This window comes from Equus asinus, chromosome 23 (genome assembly GCF_041296235.1).
Source record: "Equus asinus isolate D_3611 breed Donkey chromosome 23, EquAss-T2T_v2, whole genome shotgun sequence".
Lineage (NCBI taxonomy): Eukaryota > Metazoa > Chordata > Mammalia > Perissodactyla > Equidae > Equus > Equus asinus.
Window position 1 is genome coordinate 53,027,932 of NC_091812.1, and position 16,562 is coordinate 53,044,493.

At 43.8% G+C, this 16,562-nt stretch overlaps 1 protein-coding gene across 1 annotated transcript; it reads left to right on the forward strand.

Annotated features, from left to right (window-relative positions):
* Positions 1-15,250: 15,250 nt before the first annotated feature.
* Positions 15,251-16,331, forward strand: LOC106824787 (interferon alpha-2-like). The gene has a single exon (XM_070495649.1). It carries the CDS (start codon positions 15,828-15,830, stop codon positions 16,329-16,331), a length of 504 nt encoding a protein of 167 aa, XP_070351750.1. The 5' UTR covers positions 15,251-15,827.
* Positions 16,332-16,562: the final 231 nt, after the last annotated feature.

Genomic DNA, 16,562 nt, shown 5'->3' on the forward strand with positions numbered 1-16,562 from the left:
GCCAAGTGTGTTACATTCAAGGTACAAATGTGTTGTTTGGCTAAGGTGGAGGTGTGCTGGTCTAAACTGTAAGATCACGGTGGGCTCTGACACTTACGGTTCTCTGCCTCCAGATCCATTTTAGGGCGAGTTGTAGGATGGCTGGTTGTTGATCTTGCCAAGTTGACACACAAAATTAGCCTTCACAAAGACTGCCCTGGAGAAAGGATGTTCCGATTCTCAGCAGCGTCTCTGGTTCTATGGACAGTGATATTCCCAGAATGTAGTTAAGAGCTCAGGCTGTGGAGTCAGAGGTCTGGATTTCACAAGGTTGCCATGACCTTGGAAAAGTTATTTATCTCCCTGTGGCTCTGTTTTCTTCTTCATAGAATGGGGAGAATGAAAGGACCTACATCTGCCTGTTTTGTTAACTGACATGCACTGAAGTGACCGACACATGCAGGTGCTTGGGAAACACCTGTTTTATAAATGCATGTTCACTCAAGGCAGTGATCAGAGGAATGAATCCCAGTATTAACATTCTTAGAACAGCACCTAGTCCATAGCAGGTGCTCAATGTCATCCTTATTTTAATATTGTCATAGAATATTCTAGCTATATTATCTTGAGTATTAATTTTATTGAGATGATCCAAGTTTCTGAATGGATTCATTCATTGTGTGAAGTGCCCATTGCAAAGGACTAATATCCATTATTCTACCAGATAGAATTAGTAAGTTGGTGCTCTTCTTTAAAGTGATTCTTTCATGAGTTGGTTGGTATGATTCCCCTTCATTGTCCCAAAACTGATTACGTCTGGATAAAAAAATATAATAGTCACATGACTGGTTTTGCAAAGCTGAAGGCTGGCCTTTGGACAAGGATTACTTTTCTTTAAGCCCCTACCAGAAGGCATCAGCTTACTGCTTTTTCTGCACTTCTACTGTGTCTTTCATCCTTCCTCTTTGTTGTAAGCCTTAGACCCCAGTTCTGTTGCATTGAATTTAGCTAAATTATATTTTGTCATTTTCTTACTTGAGGAAGGTCAGCCTTTTTGTTCAATTCAGGCCTTCAACTGACTGGATGAGGGCCTCTCACATTGGGGAGGGCAGTCTGCTTTACTCAATCTATCCACTAAAATCTTAATCTCATTCAAAAACACACTCACAGACACACCTAGAATATTGGACCAAATATCTGGTACCCCACGGTCCAATCAAGTTGACACACGAAATTAACCATCACTAGGGACAGAAGATGAGATACTGTAAAGCTCAGTGGGTTGGTGAAGTCTATATCTCTATAAACTTGAGTACTCTGTATAAAGTGGGTTATATCATTTCGACCTGATACAGAGACACTCCTATTGGACACTCTTGTTCACCCTGTGCCTCACTTCTCCCACAATTCTCTTCTCATTCATCTAGAACCTAGGTCCTAAATACATCTGTCACCAACACAAGGGCAGCTCAGACCTCAGTTTCCCCACAGGAATCTGAGAGTTCGAGTAGCATGTAAACACGAAGTCCAGAAACATGGACGACTTGGATTCATATAAGTTTAGCACCACCAGTGTGCAGAGTGCTGAGACAGGCCTGCTGGAGATAGGAGACTACTGTGTAACTCTTTGAACCCTCCTTGGCCTCAGGTTCCTCCTGTCCTGTGAAGAGGAGAAAACAGCATGGTTCCTAGTCTATCCTGTGCTCAAATCTGACTCTGTTTCTTACCAGCTGTGGCCTTTGGGCAAGTCCCTTCTCTTCTCTGAGCCACAGGTCTCCCCAGAGCCTTCTGGGACACAATTTAGAAAATATGAACTCTAGGAACATGTGTGAAACCCTCTGAAAAGTGCTATGTGGAGCATGGTGGTTACTGTGAGACACATTGAATTGTGTTGAATTGGACTGTTTTCCAGGTTGCCATGATATTTTTCACAGCATGGTTTGTTGGTTAAAGAATGTGATCCTGCAGCCCGAGTTCCTGTACTTGATCCCAGCTCTTCTATTTAAGAGCAGTGTGTCCTTGACAAATAATATAAACACTAGAATCCTTAGTTTCCTCATGTTTAATATGGGGACAATAATAGTATGTTTTCATAGGATTATTGTCAGGATTAAATGAGTAAATACACACAAAAGGTATAAAAGTGTGCCTGGAAAAATAAGCAGGACTGTTAGAAGTCCCAGAACGGTCACGCTCAGAGAGCAGCTGGGAGAGCTGATCTCAGGTGGTGACTGGGAGGCAGCACTTGGGTGGCGCCAGATCCTGGGAAAAATCTTCTTCTTCTTTTGTTTCTTTTTTAACATGGATGCTAGTTTCACAGTGTCTTCAGTGTATGAAAACTCCCTGTGCTGAATACCAATGATATTTGCAATCTGTATTATACTTCTAAAAGTGTTCTTGGGAATTAGAAAAAATTGTTGGGAGATTTTTGGACCTCCAAAAGCTGAGGATGTGGTGGGATCCGAGCCTATTTCTCTAAGGAGAAAATGGAAACTCCAGCTACTATCTGGGGTAAAAATGGAGTAAAGAGAAACTGCACTAAAGCAATATAAATATCCTTCTCTCCTTTGATGCCCTTGCTACTTTCTACCTACAAGAAATGGCATGGCACACATGTGCACACACGCACCTGTACTTTATGTATACCACATGTACCTTAGTGTGCATGTGCATATTATATACACTGCACACACATATATGATCCACTCACAGGTTGCTGTTGGAAAGCAGGGAGGATAAGTAAATGCAATCCAGTGACCACGAAGACTGGTAGCATCTACTAGGCTGGATGGTGAGGAGGGGCCTCAGGTACACGTTTTTGTCCCCCTCCCCCAACTCAAGAACCCTTTGTGACTGTCCCCTAACTGGGATATGTGCCTGGGATTCGGTTAGAGTCTACTATCTCTGTGCTCAGTTGCCTTGGGCAGCAGTGTGCAGTAGATGGAGAACATCACCTTGTTTCATCCGCATTTTACTACACCCTGGGGCTCAGGTTCTACCCACCACCATTCTCTTTATTTGAATACAGTTGGCATAATCTTTGTCATGTTACTGCACTCAGTGGTGTCCAGATTTACCAATGTTTCAAAAAAACACAGACAACAATCAGGTAAGGGAAGCCAGGGTCCCGCCTAGAAAAGAGATTGAATTGGGCTTTTTCTTTCCTATTCCCACTATTCTAAACCAATTGTTAGAATGGCCAGACCTCAGGAATGGGAACTCTCAGGGAAGATTAGATCATCAATCTATGAGAACTGGTAGGGCACAGTACAGGGCAGAGTGGAGACTAGGGCTTCTATCCATATCACAGGCCATACACATAGGTATAAATAAGAATAATAATGATACATAAAATCCCCCAAATCTTGGTTCAGGACCATGGAACTGCTTATTAAGAGAGCTCAGACCACCCAGGGGAAAAGTCCCCCAAGAGTGCTCATCTGCCATTTTCCCATCTCAGGGCGCTCTGGCCAAGCCTCTTCTTGTGTCAGATCTGATGCATGGAAAGCAGTGCTGAGCCTCTGACACACTCCGATCAGATAGGACTCAATTTGTTCTCAGGAAGCAGAATCCTTTAGGATGGAGCATACGTGTCACTGAAGATCTGAGAGTCTGTGCCCCGTTTCAGTAGAGGACCACTGTCTGAAATATCAATAAAGAACCACATGCACAAAACACTTCTTTATTTGAGTGACAAAGGAGGATCAGTAGAAAATATTTTGATCTATTTCATAGATGTATAACATGGAAATAATAGAGACCTCGATTAATGTAGAAAGTCACACACATTATTCATTAATAATGTTCGTTGCTTCTTTAGAATGGGAAGGGCAAAGAAGACCTTCTGAACTCATTACGTTTTGGTCTTTCAGCAGCACATCAGACGCAGGAAGGAAAAAAGCAGGAGCTTTACAAGGTAAAGTTCTGCTACTCAATACCAGGCTCTCGCAGGTGTAATCTTACATCTCTTTCCCATAAAGTCCCAGGTCCATAAGTGCTCACAATGTCCCTTCCTAGAGCCAGTCCTTTTTGGAAAATAATGCCCCCAGAGGAGAGACTTATAGCAGGAAAGCAAAGAAATTGGAACCCAAGACACTTCTCCTCATCCTGCTCTGCTCCCCCATGTGAAAGCTGCACTGTGGGGCTCACCCACTCAGTGCCAGTGTGAGATGCAGTGGAAGAATGATTGTTTGGGGGGCAAATATTTTGGGCAATGCCTTCAGACAAGTTAACTTCTCCAAGGTTCAGACTCTCCGATGGAGCACCTGGCCCACAAACTCATGGGGGTGTTGGACAACTGCTTGGGACAATGTCTGTGAAAGCCCTTTAAAATGACATAGCCCTATACATAAGTGGAGCTTACTATTCTTGTCATTGAACCTCTGACCTTGAATCCTAAAATTCCTTGGCATGAATCTTGAAAGAATCTATTCCCAGTGGAACATTCCACTTGGCCTCCTACATACTCTCTTTGCTCCCACTTTCACTTGACACACCCAGGCTCCGATTGGCCCAGTTTAGAGAGCTCTCCTAAAAGGTGCTAATATGGCACCAGAACTACTTTCTCTTCAGAAAAGGTGGTTCATCTCTTCCGTTATTTCAGGCATCCCCCTTGCTGTCTTCCCTATTGATTTCTGGGGTTCCAGCACAGCATGAGGTTGACACAGGGAGTACCACAGGGAAATAAATAGGAAAGGAAGCCATGGGTGAGGGAGAAAGGAGTCCCATAAAGTCAGTGACAGGAGGAATGTGATCTTCCAGGGCCTGCCTGGCCAGGAAGTTCCCCCCACCCTTTTTACCTCCTGTCTTCTACAGGCACCTGCATAAGCTCCCTTATGAGGATAGCTTTCTGTGGGGTAGCTCTGAGAAAGAGACAAAATGTGGCGTGGTGTGTCACTCACAGGATGAATAATCAAGAGGCCTAGGGCAGAAGACAGACTAGAAGGATTCTGGATGTCTACCCCGGTCATACACTTGGGCAAGAAAATGGGGAAGATCAATACTGTAAGGAACGATGTCCACTCCTCCGTCCTGGGAAGCCCCACATCCAGGCACAAAACAGAAATGTGGCTCCCTTATTGCATCAGCAATATTACCAGAATTCCTCTGGCAGGCTTTCTTTCCTCCATGCAGGTCTTTGACAGATTTCAGAAGCCCATGTTAGGCAGTTTGGGGTACATCAGGGGTGGGGCCCATTCTTTGAGGTCCCTGACTATAAAACACTCTAACGTGAAGAAGACCCAATGCTGACCTCTTCCCAGTCCACTTCTTCTTCCTCATCTACCCAAGTTTCAAGAGCTTACGCTAGAGCTGTGCCTGCCATGCATCTTGGAGAAAACCCTCAAGCAGGTCAGGGAGAAGAGGCCACCACAAAAGATTCAGCTCCTGGCCTGGAGAACTCTTTAATTCCACCCTTACCTGTGGGAAAAAGAAGGCCAGATGGCCAAGAGAGGGGCCCCCTCTCATTCTGCTCATAGGCTTGCAGGGGGCCCTTGACTGGGGAGGATAACAAACAGGACCGAACTCCATCAACGACAAAAGAGAGAGAGGACTGTAGGAGACCCTAAGCAGGAGAAGATGAAATAGAGGATGCAGGAATGGAGACCACCCACCTCACAGAGAAGAGGCCCCTGCTCAGGATGGGTGACGAGCGGAGGCTCCTGGGCACAAGAAGCCCCAGTTCTTGCCAGAGGCGCCACTGGGAGTCACATTGCAATGAGACGAGGCATTTCTTTCAGTGTTTTCAGGTACCTAAAAGAGGGAGGGACAAGAAACATCCCACTTTCCTGCTCCCTAGGGAGCCTGTGTCCCCAGCCAGGCCACGGCAGTCTGGACCACGGATGGCAGGTCCATCGGACCATCTTCACAGCTGCCCCAGGCTCCGTCTCTGAGGAATGCATTTCCTCAAGTCAGTTAGAAAGACATCCATGCCCTACTCCCGAGAAAATTTCTCTCAAAGAAATATTTCTATAAAATTAGAGAAAATTCATGGTTTCTCACATTATGCATCCTCTGAAAAGGACGGTCTCTGTTTCTTAAGAACCACAAAATTCACCCTTCCCAAATATATCTGTTTCTTCTAAAAAGAGAGTGTTTTCTTTTGTCTCTGCTGCATTTAGGAGAAGGTTAGAGAATCCAGACACTGGCGCTTAGAGAGAAGAGGAGGTCAGCTCCAGCTCTTCCTGAGAGCTCACTTCGAGTTTCTGAAGCTGAGGAAGGTTAGGGAGAGAGTCTGACTGTGGCACCGCACACCCACTGCCATCTCAGCTTTCTTACTTGTCATCTGAATACAGCTCTCCAAAAAAACAAATAAAAAAGCATAATAACTTGACAAATGTCGAGGGGCTTAAAAAAAATGAGAAAATCCATTAAAGAACAAGCCTCAGGAACTGGACTTCTCGGTCCTTGCCCCGCTCTACCACGATACTGAACTGTAAACAGCTGAGGGGTGGAATGCTTGGGGTTACGCAGGCACGCAGGGCCAAAAGTGTCCCACTCGGCCTCTAGGAACACAAAGAGACAAGAAACTTCACACATCCCAAAAACGGAACTGGAATTTGGCAGTCCTGAGGCCCTGAGTTCAGAAGGGAAAGGAGAAGACCCCATGACTCCAAATATTTGGGTGGATAACACCTTCCATCTCACTCCAAGGCCCTCTAAGGATGGGGAGATCAGTTCCATTTCCCAATTCTTAGCTTAGCCTAAATGAAAGTGTACAATTGGCCACTTTTCCCCATTCCTTTCCGTGTGTGGCAGGCTCTGGAGTGGCAGGGATGCAGGACTTCTGGCTGTGTCTGTGGTTCGACAGGCAGGGCCAGGAGGAGGCCAAATGGATGGCAGAGCAGTTGTAAGGTCTTAGCAAATCTGGCATGGGAAAGAACACAGTCTATCAGGCTTGGGAAAGAAATCTCTACCCTCTCCAGCTTCTGGAAGAGAGTTCCCTTTCAGCCCCTGGAAGAGAGTTGGAGTCCAAGCTAAGGACATGGAAATGGACCCATGGCCTGGGTCACCTTGTTCAAGACAGCTCAGCTCTAAAAACGTTCAGGGATAAGAAAGAATCATTGTTCAGAAAACAATGACTTTTTAAATGGTAAAAAAATTACTACCATCTAGTGGACAGAGCTGAGTGAGCTTTAAAATGGAGGGTGATTGGGAAGATATAGTGGGGTGTATTATCAGAGGGACGTGGCAAGGTCAAGAAACAAGGTAAGTGCTACTAAAGGGACTTCCCTGTCTTTAGTGTTCATCTGCCTTGAAATACAATTTGAATCCAACAATGAATTCTTCCCACTGGGTGGGTACCTTAGGAAAGAGAATGCACTCCCTATGGAGAATCTACATGGTGCCTGGCTTGAAGACACCATTGGGGACAAAGGGATCATGCAGCCTTCAATGACAGGATGGTTCCCTGGGCAGTCACATAGCGCCTGCAGAAAAGAGAGGCAAATAGTGAGGAAAAATTTGGAGGGTGAATGTGTAGGAAAGATAGAGAGCCATTGAAGATGGGGAAAAATAATCCAGCTAGTGGGAAGTAACGGGAGTATTTCCCTTGTTCCTAATCAAGACAACTCCCACTTCCCAGCTAAACATACATGCACACAACCTGATCTAGGTTCCTCCCAACTACAGTGTAGAATAGAACATGTGGTGCCATCTCATCAGGAGTAGAGAGGTGGGGCTTGTTTTTGAGCATAGAGACAAAGTCTGCAGGGATGATTCCAGGCCTGGAAAATCCCTTTTGGAGTAAGTGCCCTCCATACAGTCATTGTTTAGACTTCATGCAGGATCTGCAGGATCTTGTCCTTGGTGCACAGCTGGCCTCTCAGTGTTGTGGAGCCTTCTGTGGATTTTGTGTGCTTGGTAGAACCATGGGATATCTCCTTCATGGAGGTACACACTCATGCAACAGAAGTAGGTCCTGCAATTTTTGACAAGAGTAGTTTTTCTGGGCTCACCTTGGATCACTACTCAGCCCACTGCCATCAGCATGGCCAAGTACTCTACATTATTCTCCGTATTCCTCTGCATCCACGGGGTCTGGGTCAACACTGTTAAAGGGCTGAGTGGAGTGACTGCTGAAAAAGGAAGAGCCATAAAATGGAGTCACCAAAAAGGAGGAGAGTCATCGCAAAATTAAGTGGAGAAAAGAGCCACTGGGGCCACCTGTTGTACCATTTCCACCTGGAGGAAAGAAGAGGTCAGGGTTAATGTCATCTTGGCTCCACTCCAGTTTCTTCACCCTTTCCTAGCTTCCACATCCAGGGCCTGCAGAAGCAACCTTCATCTCCTACTGAGAGGTTCACACTCACACAGCAATTGAAGCCTGGGAAGAGTAATGTCTGCTTTTCATTATGAAATTAATAAATTAGCTGTACATTCATCTTTTCACTTGAGTCTCTCAACTTGAAGTTACAGAGGACAAGTAACTAAATAGGCGGAAATCCAGGACTAGAAAACTCAGAGGAAGTGACCCTCAGGACACTGACCTTCCTCATGTGCCCATGGCCAAAGACCACTCATCCAAGGAGAGGTGGTTGCTTAAAGTGCTGAGTGACTGGCTGTGGGTCACATGACAAGTCATTATCTGCCTCCCAGATCAATACTTTTCTCCAGAAACACACATAGGCTAAGGCAATCAGACAAGATGTGCACGCAAAGAGGAGTACTAAGAGATTTGTCCCAAATTAGAAGGGGGACCCCACAGCAAGGATCCCTTACACTCTCTCTGTTTCTAGCTGTTTCCCTTTCTCTTTCCCTAACCCTTGCCCATATCGACTATTTGGCAATTTCTTAGTTGTTTTCAAGTTTAAACAGCATGTTGGTGCAAGTGTCTTATACTCAAGTGAGAGTCTTTCTCTAAAGAAGGAGCCAGGAAGTAAAATTTATTGGTCAAAATACATACACACTGAAAATACGTACTGCCAATTGTCCACGAGAAAACTGGCTGTGTTAATCTGCTTTCAAGAGTGTATACGTTCATATATGTCCCCACACATTGACCAACACAGGATCTTATCATTCTTTTTAGTTTTTGCCAATATGATAGGTGACAAGTAGCATCTAGTAGCACCATTAGCTGTCTTTCTCCTAATTGGTGGTAATTGTTATCAGTCACAACCAGTCTCCAAAACAGAAAATTTACTCCAGCCTTCTCATCCATCTCCTGTAATAGGTATGGAAGAACTTAAAATGAAAAAAAGTCTGCTGGCAAAGAAGAAATGTAGTTGAAGGAATTCAGCCCCAGAATTTGGAGGTGGGACGTTCGCTTCAGGACTAGCACACTATTATAGCTCAGAACTTTTTCCCATATTCACTGGAAATTCATGTTTCATCTGTGAATTTCCTATCCATAGAAATACACCCATGGCTTTTGCATTGTCCTTTTCTTACTTATTTACAGAAATTCGTTATTCATTTTTTTATGCAAACACTTTGTTTTATACAGCAGACACACACACACAGTCTGCAGGGTCTTCATTTAGATCCCAGATCCACACTAACACTATGTTCCTCTCGCCTCTCTGGCTGCCCATTCTAGCTTCCCTTGAAACATCTAAATTAGTGGTTTTCCTGTGTTCAGTGCCTAGAATTCTTTTCAGTTTAAGCTCATGAACTAGATCCCAACCTAATCTAGTTTTCAGGGCTTTAAAAACAACCTCGACGCTGAGGTGCTCCAAAAGTAAATTCTGGAGGCATCTGTCCAAATGCCTATTTGACAGTTGGTGTCTAATAAGCATCTTAAATTTAGGTTATTGAAAATGGAAATCTCCTTTTGGAGAAAACAAAACCCAAATAAAAACAAACACAATCACCCTCTTTTCTTACTGTTTCCCGTTCAGTTAATGGCAACTCCATACCTCTAGGTTCTCAGGTTAAAATTCCTGAAATCATTCTCAACTGCTCTCTCATCAGGTGTCCTGTCTGTGTAATTGAGGTTTAACACCATTGATGGTTTTCACCCAGGAATATGGGAAAGCTCCATAGTTTGAACTCAAGACTTCTAAAATCTACTTAATTGTATTATAGCTATGGTGTAAGCATCCTTGGATTATCAGACCAACTCTATTTTATTATGATTCACTAATTATTAACATGCCTTCTGATTTATCTTACTGATATTTTACCTGTTATGCATCTATAGTTTTTTTAAAATCTGAGTTTCTTTACTTATTTAATCCTTTTAAAATACTTGAATCAAGATTTTATTATTCTCAAAAAAGAAGGTAGATGACTTTTCACTTTTCACCATGACCTGTTAAAAATAATGTTGACATATTTGCTGGTGTTTTCTGATAAATTGCCTAATTACCACTTTTTAAAGATTCTTCCCTGAAGAATTTGCCTGTTAATTCTAAACGTTACATGCTGCAAGTGACCCCAGGAAAGAGCAGAAAGGCCCCTAATTATTGTGAAAACACTTTCCTCTACAGGCGTTTTCAGGTTATTTATCTATGTAAATTTTACCTTTAAATCCAGCCTACATTCCTCTGTCTCCCTTGCCTATCAAGATGCTTATATAGATCCCACTCAAATATTTTGGAAATCAAACACAGTAAGTGAAATGTCAATATGTACTTATAAGCCAAAATCTCGATATTTGACTATCTGAAATATGTCAAAGCATCTCATTTGTACCCGGCCCAGCACTTATTCACGACTGTGGATTAAGGTCTGGCTGAGATTTGAGCATGGGGTTAATTACTGGAGATAAGGTGTGTTCCCTGTCCTCAAAGTGTGTGATATTCTAAGAGAGACTCAACAATCAACATGTCAGAGTACTGACACAACACATGGTTATTGAGGTCTATCCAGCTCCTGCACTAACGAGCCAGGGTTAATTCACTAAAACTGATAACAGAAGTTCCTACCAATCATCATATATTTCATTGAATATATTTCAACTTGTATTATTCCAATAATTTCCTATGGTCCTATACTTTCAAGGGCAAACTCCTGCCCTTTAATTTTATTCACCCCCCACCCCCAACACACACACACTCACCAGGGCTTTATAATTGAGAGTCAAATAAATGCTTGTCATTAGTTGACTCCCCAGAGCAGGAGCACTTCTTCATTTCTTATCCCACTAAGTATCCTGCATGATGTGAGGAATATTGTAGGTCTTCAGGGTTGTTAAAAGTGATAAATATAATAAGCTTAAAATAGTTGTGCCGGTAAAGCTCTTTGAAAAACTACTGTCTTGGATTTTATTTTCTCTCGTGGGTTACTCTTCCCTTCTCAGGTGACCTGTAAAAATGTTAACTGGGCCTCTCCTTTTTTCCTTCAACTTGCTGCATGACTAGTGCAATTGTTTCATTTTTTCTATTGTAGTTTTACAGCTTTAAAATGGGGATAATGAGAATACCATATTCCATTCAGTATTCCATTTCATGTTATAGTCTCTATATAACTCTATATAGTCTCTATATAACACATAAAGTTGTTACCGTAACTGAGTAAATTATATAAAGCATCAGGGACATATTAAACATAGTTATGATAGTTGTTACTGTGTACTGGTAACATATATATATACACTGACAAGTGCACACAAAGGTGTAAAAGCCATTATTTTATGCTTCCAAAAATATGATTATACCACATTTGTGCCTTACTCAGCTAATAATTTTATTATGCAAAATTTCTACCTCTGTGAATTAGGATCACCTTTATTAGTACTGTACATAGGATATACACAAATTTTTTAATGCAACTAGCAAATGTAACATCCTCATCTCTGCACTAAACAGTACATTAAAAACACCTAAGGATATCTAGTGGGCATGAAAAGAAAATGCAGTGAGTGCATCTGGCAATAAGACGTTAAGTAGTAAATGATATGTTAAGTGCAAACCTACATTACGCTGAAATGGAAAGAATTTTGATGCAAATAGATTATAAATTTTTTGCAACTTATTCATTTGGGATGACATTTTGAAAAAAGTTAAAACCGTCCAATGAAAAGCCATGGCTATATATAAAGCAGAATGCTTAATAGAGGACTCATGCTTAAAACAAATGAGAGGAAAAAAAAGATTTTGTAAGTTGAAATTAATTATTTAAGATAGTTACTGGATCATAAGATACTGCCAAACATGACAATTCTCTCCACTGAAAATGAGATAAGTAGAGAAGTAATTTTGAAAACATTACTGATGAGTTTGTTTCCATTAAAGCCAGGAAGTTATAATAAAGTCTGGTTTTTGCATAAATAAAATACTTAAACAATGTGCTTTAATACTTTTAAATTTTAAAATATTTTTTCGACCACTTTAACATTGTAGGAGAAATTAACCATTAAAATGGAATGAAATTGATATCGAACCTGAAGTGCGTTCACTCACCCGTGGTGCAGCAAGCCCGTCTGACACCAGCTGTAGGGGAAGAAAGGAATTGTACTGCAAAGCTCTGAGCAAGGGGAACAGTCAGCTAAAGCTGTAATCCCGAACTCCCTGGAAAGCTATAAGCAAGGGTTTTTATCTGGAGTTTTAGGTAGAGAAGGGGGAGCATGTAGCCTTGGAGGACTGAAGTTCTAAAGAATCCTCAGCACGGGCATGACTGTGTGTTCTATGTGTTGCGTGCCGTGGATTTGTAGTCTTTGACATCTAAACTTCACCATCAGTCATTTTAGATGCTTAAGCTCCTTAATCAGGCAGGGGGCTGTCAGCAAGTTCCTACCTTATCAGAGGTCCTGCTGCTGTTCTGCAAGGCAAGCTCAGAAACTTGAGTTATTTTGTTTCCAATATTAACCTTGTGAGTACAAGGCACAGTTTCACCCTAATCCAGGGAAATTTTAATTCCTTCATCCTCAATTTCAAAATCACGTAAATAGAGGCGCACATTCTCCCTTTCTCCCGGGCTCCTTTAAAGTCTCAGCCCTGTCCCCAAGTCATTCCACTGGAGGGGGTCGCAATATTCCGTCCCTACTGTCCAGATTGTAGATGCGTCTCCCTTTCTCTGAATTCGTGTCTTTCTCCCCAGAAAGCCTCCTGAATCTGGAACAGCCCACAGCACGCTCTGACCTCGAGCCGCCGGTCCCCGAATGAGCGCGCGCTCTGGGAAACGGTGTGGCCCCGACCTTCCAGGAGAAAGGGAAGGATGGACGCGGGCAGGCGCAGGCAGCGGAAGGCTCTGGCGGGGCCCCGGCGGAGCTCCCCGCGGCGTCGGGCCGAAAGCAAGCGTTTGCTCCGCGTTGTCCCGCCCCGCGCGGTCCCTGAGCCCCGCGGCGCCTCGCCCGGGCCGGGCTCCCGCGGACGGCGACGCGCCGGGTGTCCCCGTGTCCGCGGCCGGAGCCCCAGGCGGGTCCCGCTGGGCGGGCGGCGCCGGAGGGTCGGTCACGGCGAGTGCGGGCGCCCCCTGCCGGCCGCTGGGGGCAGCGACGGGGGTTTGCGCGCGCTGTTGAGCGGTGGCCGCGCGCTCAGTGTCACTGTGGTACAGGCGAAGCGCTGAGATTCTGGACTCCCTGGTTTCTCTGCTGATGGCAATGGCGAGGCTCTGCTCCATCCCTCACATTTTAGCAGTTGGTATATGTCGTCTTATATTTTTCCAGTCATTTCCCATTTTCATGTAAGTTGAGAGCATAAGTATTTGTTCCTTTTAATCCACAAGTGCCACTAGCTCAGTATTTTCAACAGAGGAGTCACTGAAATGTTTGTAATTCACTCTCTGGTGCAGGGGCCATAACTCTCACCCGTCTTGTCTCCCATGCATCTCATAAATTTATGGTGAGAATTAATATTAGCAATCTGTATGAACCACCTTATATATTAAATGAGGTTATTCTATAATTATTGTTAGAATTATTAATTTTGTTGATCTCATTCTAAGTTCTCAGAAATAATTGCCAATTGATAATTTCATTTTGCTTATTACATAAAATAATCAAAATTTGGTCAATGCATCTACAAATTTGGAAGTGGAAGACAAATTAATGAAAACATAGAGAATTAGTAATCAGTAAGGTCTGAGACAGTAAAAGAACATCAATGTGTTAAAGTGTGGGGCTTCCCAGAAAAGAAGTGATCGTTTAATACATGCAGTCGGATCTGCGCCTGACACTTGAAGGAGAGAAACTTACGGTGCGCCTGAGGCTCTCCGCAGAGAATCAGCCCGAGGAGGGTCCTCTGAGCCCACATGGCTGCTCTGCGACCAGTAGAAATGAGCCAAATAGTCCCCTTCCTCAGCCTCAGCTCCTTTCAGACCACCTCTAGCGATATTTCTTAAGGGACCGGTTAAAAAAAAAGTTGCAGAGTCCAGGAACGTGGTTAAAAGAAATATGGGGGAGAGAGTGACAAGAATGGGACATTGCTAGATTTCCAGCCAGGGAAGCTCACAACACTAATTCACAAGCTATTTCCTGGATTAGCACTCAGCTAAAGTGAGGGAGTACTTCCCGCAAGCATGGAAGTTAAGGAGACACCAAATCTAAGTAATCAAGATAAATAATATTTTAACACAAGATTAAAAATGAAAACTAATGCCAAAACACCCATGATGAACAAAATATCAAAATTTTAAATAAAGACAAGAAAGGACCCTGCACTGGCAAGGCCCTGAGAGTCTTACAAAGGAAGGGGGCTCCATGCAAAGGAAATTTAGGCAAATTCCATTCAGTCTATAAAATTCATACCAAAGAAAATTGAAGATCTGACCTGTTCAATGTCCTCCACGGCCTGTACACAGCACTAACTTCCTTTGAACAACACAGTGAAGGCGGAGTCCTGTGAAAGTCGTGTGAGTAACGTGAAGTTAAAAATTATTTAAGACTGTCATGGAATCAGGAAAAAGTGTCAAACATGGCAATTCTCAATTTAAAAAAAGTAAAGAAGTAATCTTGAAAATATTATTCAGTTTACTTCCACTAAAGCGAGGAAAGCAAAATTATATTAAATTGTTGTTTTGGTAAAATAAATTATAGTTTAAATAAACTTAGGTGAAGTTGAATAAAACGCTGTTTTTAACAGTTTTAATGTTAACAATATTTTTAAAATTTTTTTGATATTTAATTATAAAATATTTCATAAAAAGTTTAATACATGGTGTCAAGGTCAACGTTGAAAATTTCACGTTTGATATTTATAGTTAATATTAAAATATTTTAATATCAAAAGCAGCTTAATAAAAAGCAGTTTCAATATTCCAGGTTTTCAGTTTCTCAGTACTGTCCTCCTCCACCTTCCCGCTGTCACGCTGGAAAGTCACCAGGAAAGTCCCCGAGCACGTGGGGGGCACCTTCCCCGCCTCGGACCCAGGGGTGCCGCGCCCGACTCACCCCCGCGGGTCCCCAACACCGTCCGCTCGCCGCCCACGTCCCCGCCGTCCCCTTTCTCCGCATCTGTCGCCGCATCTCGCCCACAAACGCTCCCGAATCTGTAAAAACCACTCAACACACTCGGATTCCGGCCTCAGACCCTCAAGAAACGGCTTCTTTGTAAAAATGGCCTCGCCGAAGTTTCTGTGCGAAAGGAAAGCGCAAAACTCAGGGGCAAGTGCAGAAAATGCCGGGTTCTGTGCTCTCTCCCTGAGAAACGCGTCCCCGGCGAGGCCGCGGCCAAGCTCTCCGCGCAGCAGTAGGGCCGCGGAGAGGAAGGTGTCTCGTGCACTATTAAAGAGGCACGAAGTTGGCTCCCAAGGCTGCGACGCACACCCCCTCCAGCGGCCCGAACGACTGAACCCGACCAAGTCCGCGCCTCTGAGCGCCCGGCGTCAGGAAAGGCCCCCTGCGCGCCCTCTAGCGGCCGCCCAGGGAATCCCGCTTTCCGGGGAGCCCGCGAAGGAAACTGCGCTAGTTGTTCAGCGGTGCCCTGCGCGCCCCCTGGCGGCCGTGCAGTGAATCACCGGAATTCTCAATGGCCCAGATCCATTTGCTAGTGGCAGGAGTGATGCTCTGCTCCATCCTTGCCTGCTCTCTTGGCAGGGACTCGCTTTGGATCCATAGCCTAAAAAACAGGGAGATCTTCATGCTGTTGAGACAGCTGGAAAAAATCCACTCTAAGTCATGCCTGAACGACGGAACCTACTTCAAATTTCCTTGGGAAAGCGAGACTATCACCCAAATCCGGAAGACGCAGGGCACCTGTTTCCACTATGTGATGCTCCAGCAGATCATCAACCTCTTCAACACAGACGACAGCCGTGCTGCTTGGAACAACGCCCTCCTGGATCAACTACTCTCTAGGCTTGATCACAGCCTGGAGCACCTGGAAGAAGAAAACCTGGCTTGTCCCTATTTGGGAACTGTTGCCCGGAATTACTTCCAAAAAATCAATCACTATCTGAAGGAAAAGGAATTCAGCCCCTGTGCCTGGGAGGTTGTCAGAGGGGAAATGGAAGTGTGCCTCTCCCTCATGTAACAATACTCAGAGAAAAGTCGGCAAATAAAGGAGAAAATTAGACTTATCCGCTCTCTAATCATTTACATTGTTTGCTAAGAACCCCCCCAAATAATCTCAACTCATATTTCTGTACCAGCTGAAAAATATCTGAAACTAAAATCATGGAGGTATTTAAAAAAATATATTGTACATCATGAATTTGCAAAAGTATGTTTAGAGAGAAGAACATGATCTACTTTCTTAAATAAA

Coding starts and splice junctions, on each gene's coding strand:
- LOC106824787 (XM_070495649.1), top strand. CDS start 15,828: ATGGCCCAGATCCATTTGCTAGTGGCAGGAGTGATGCTCTGCTCCATC.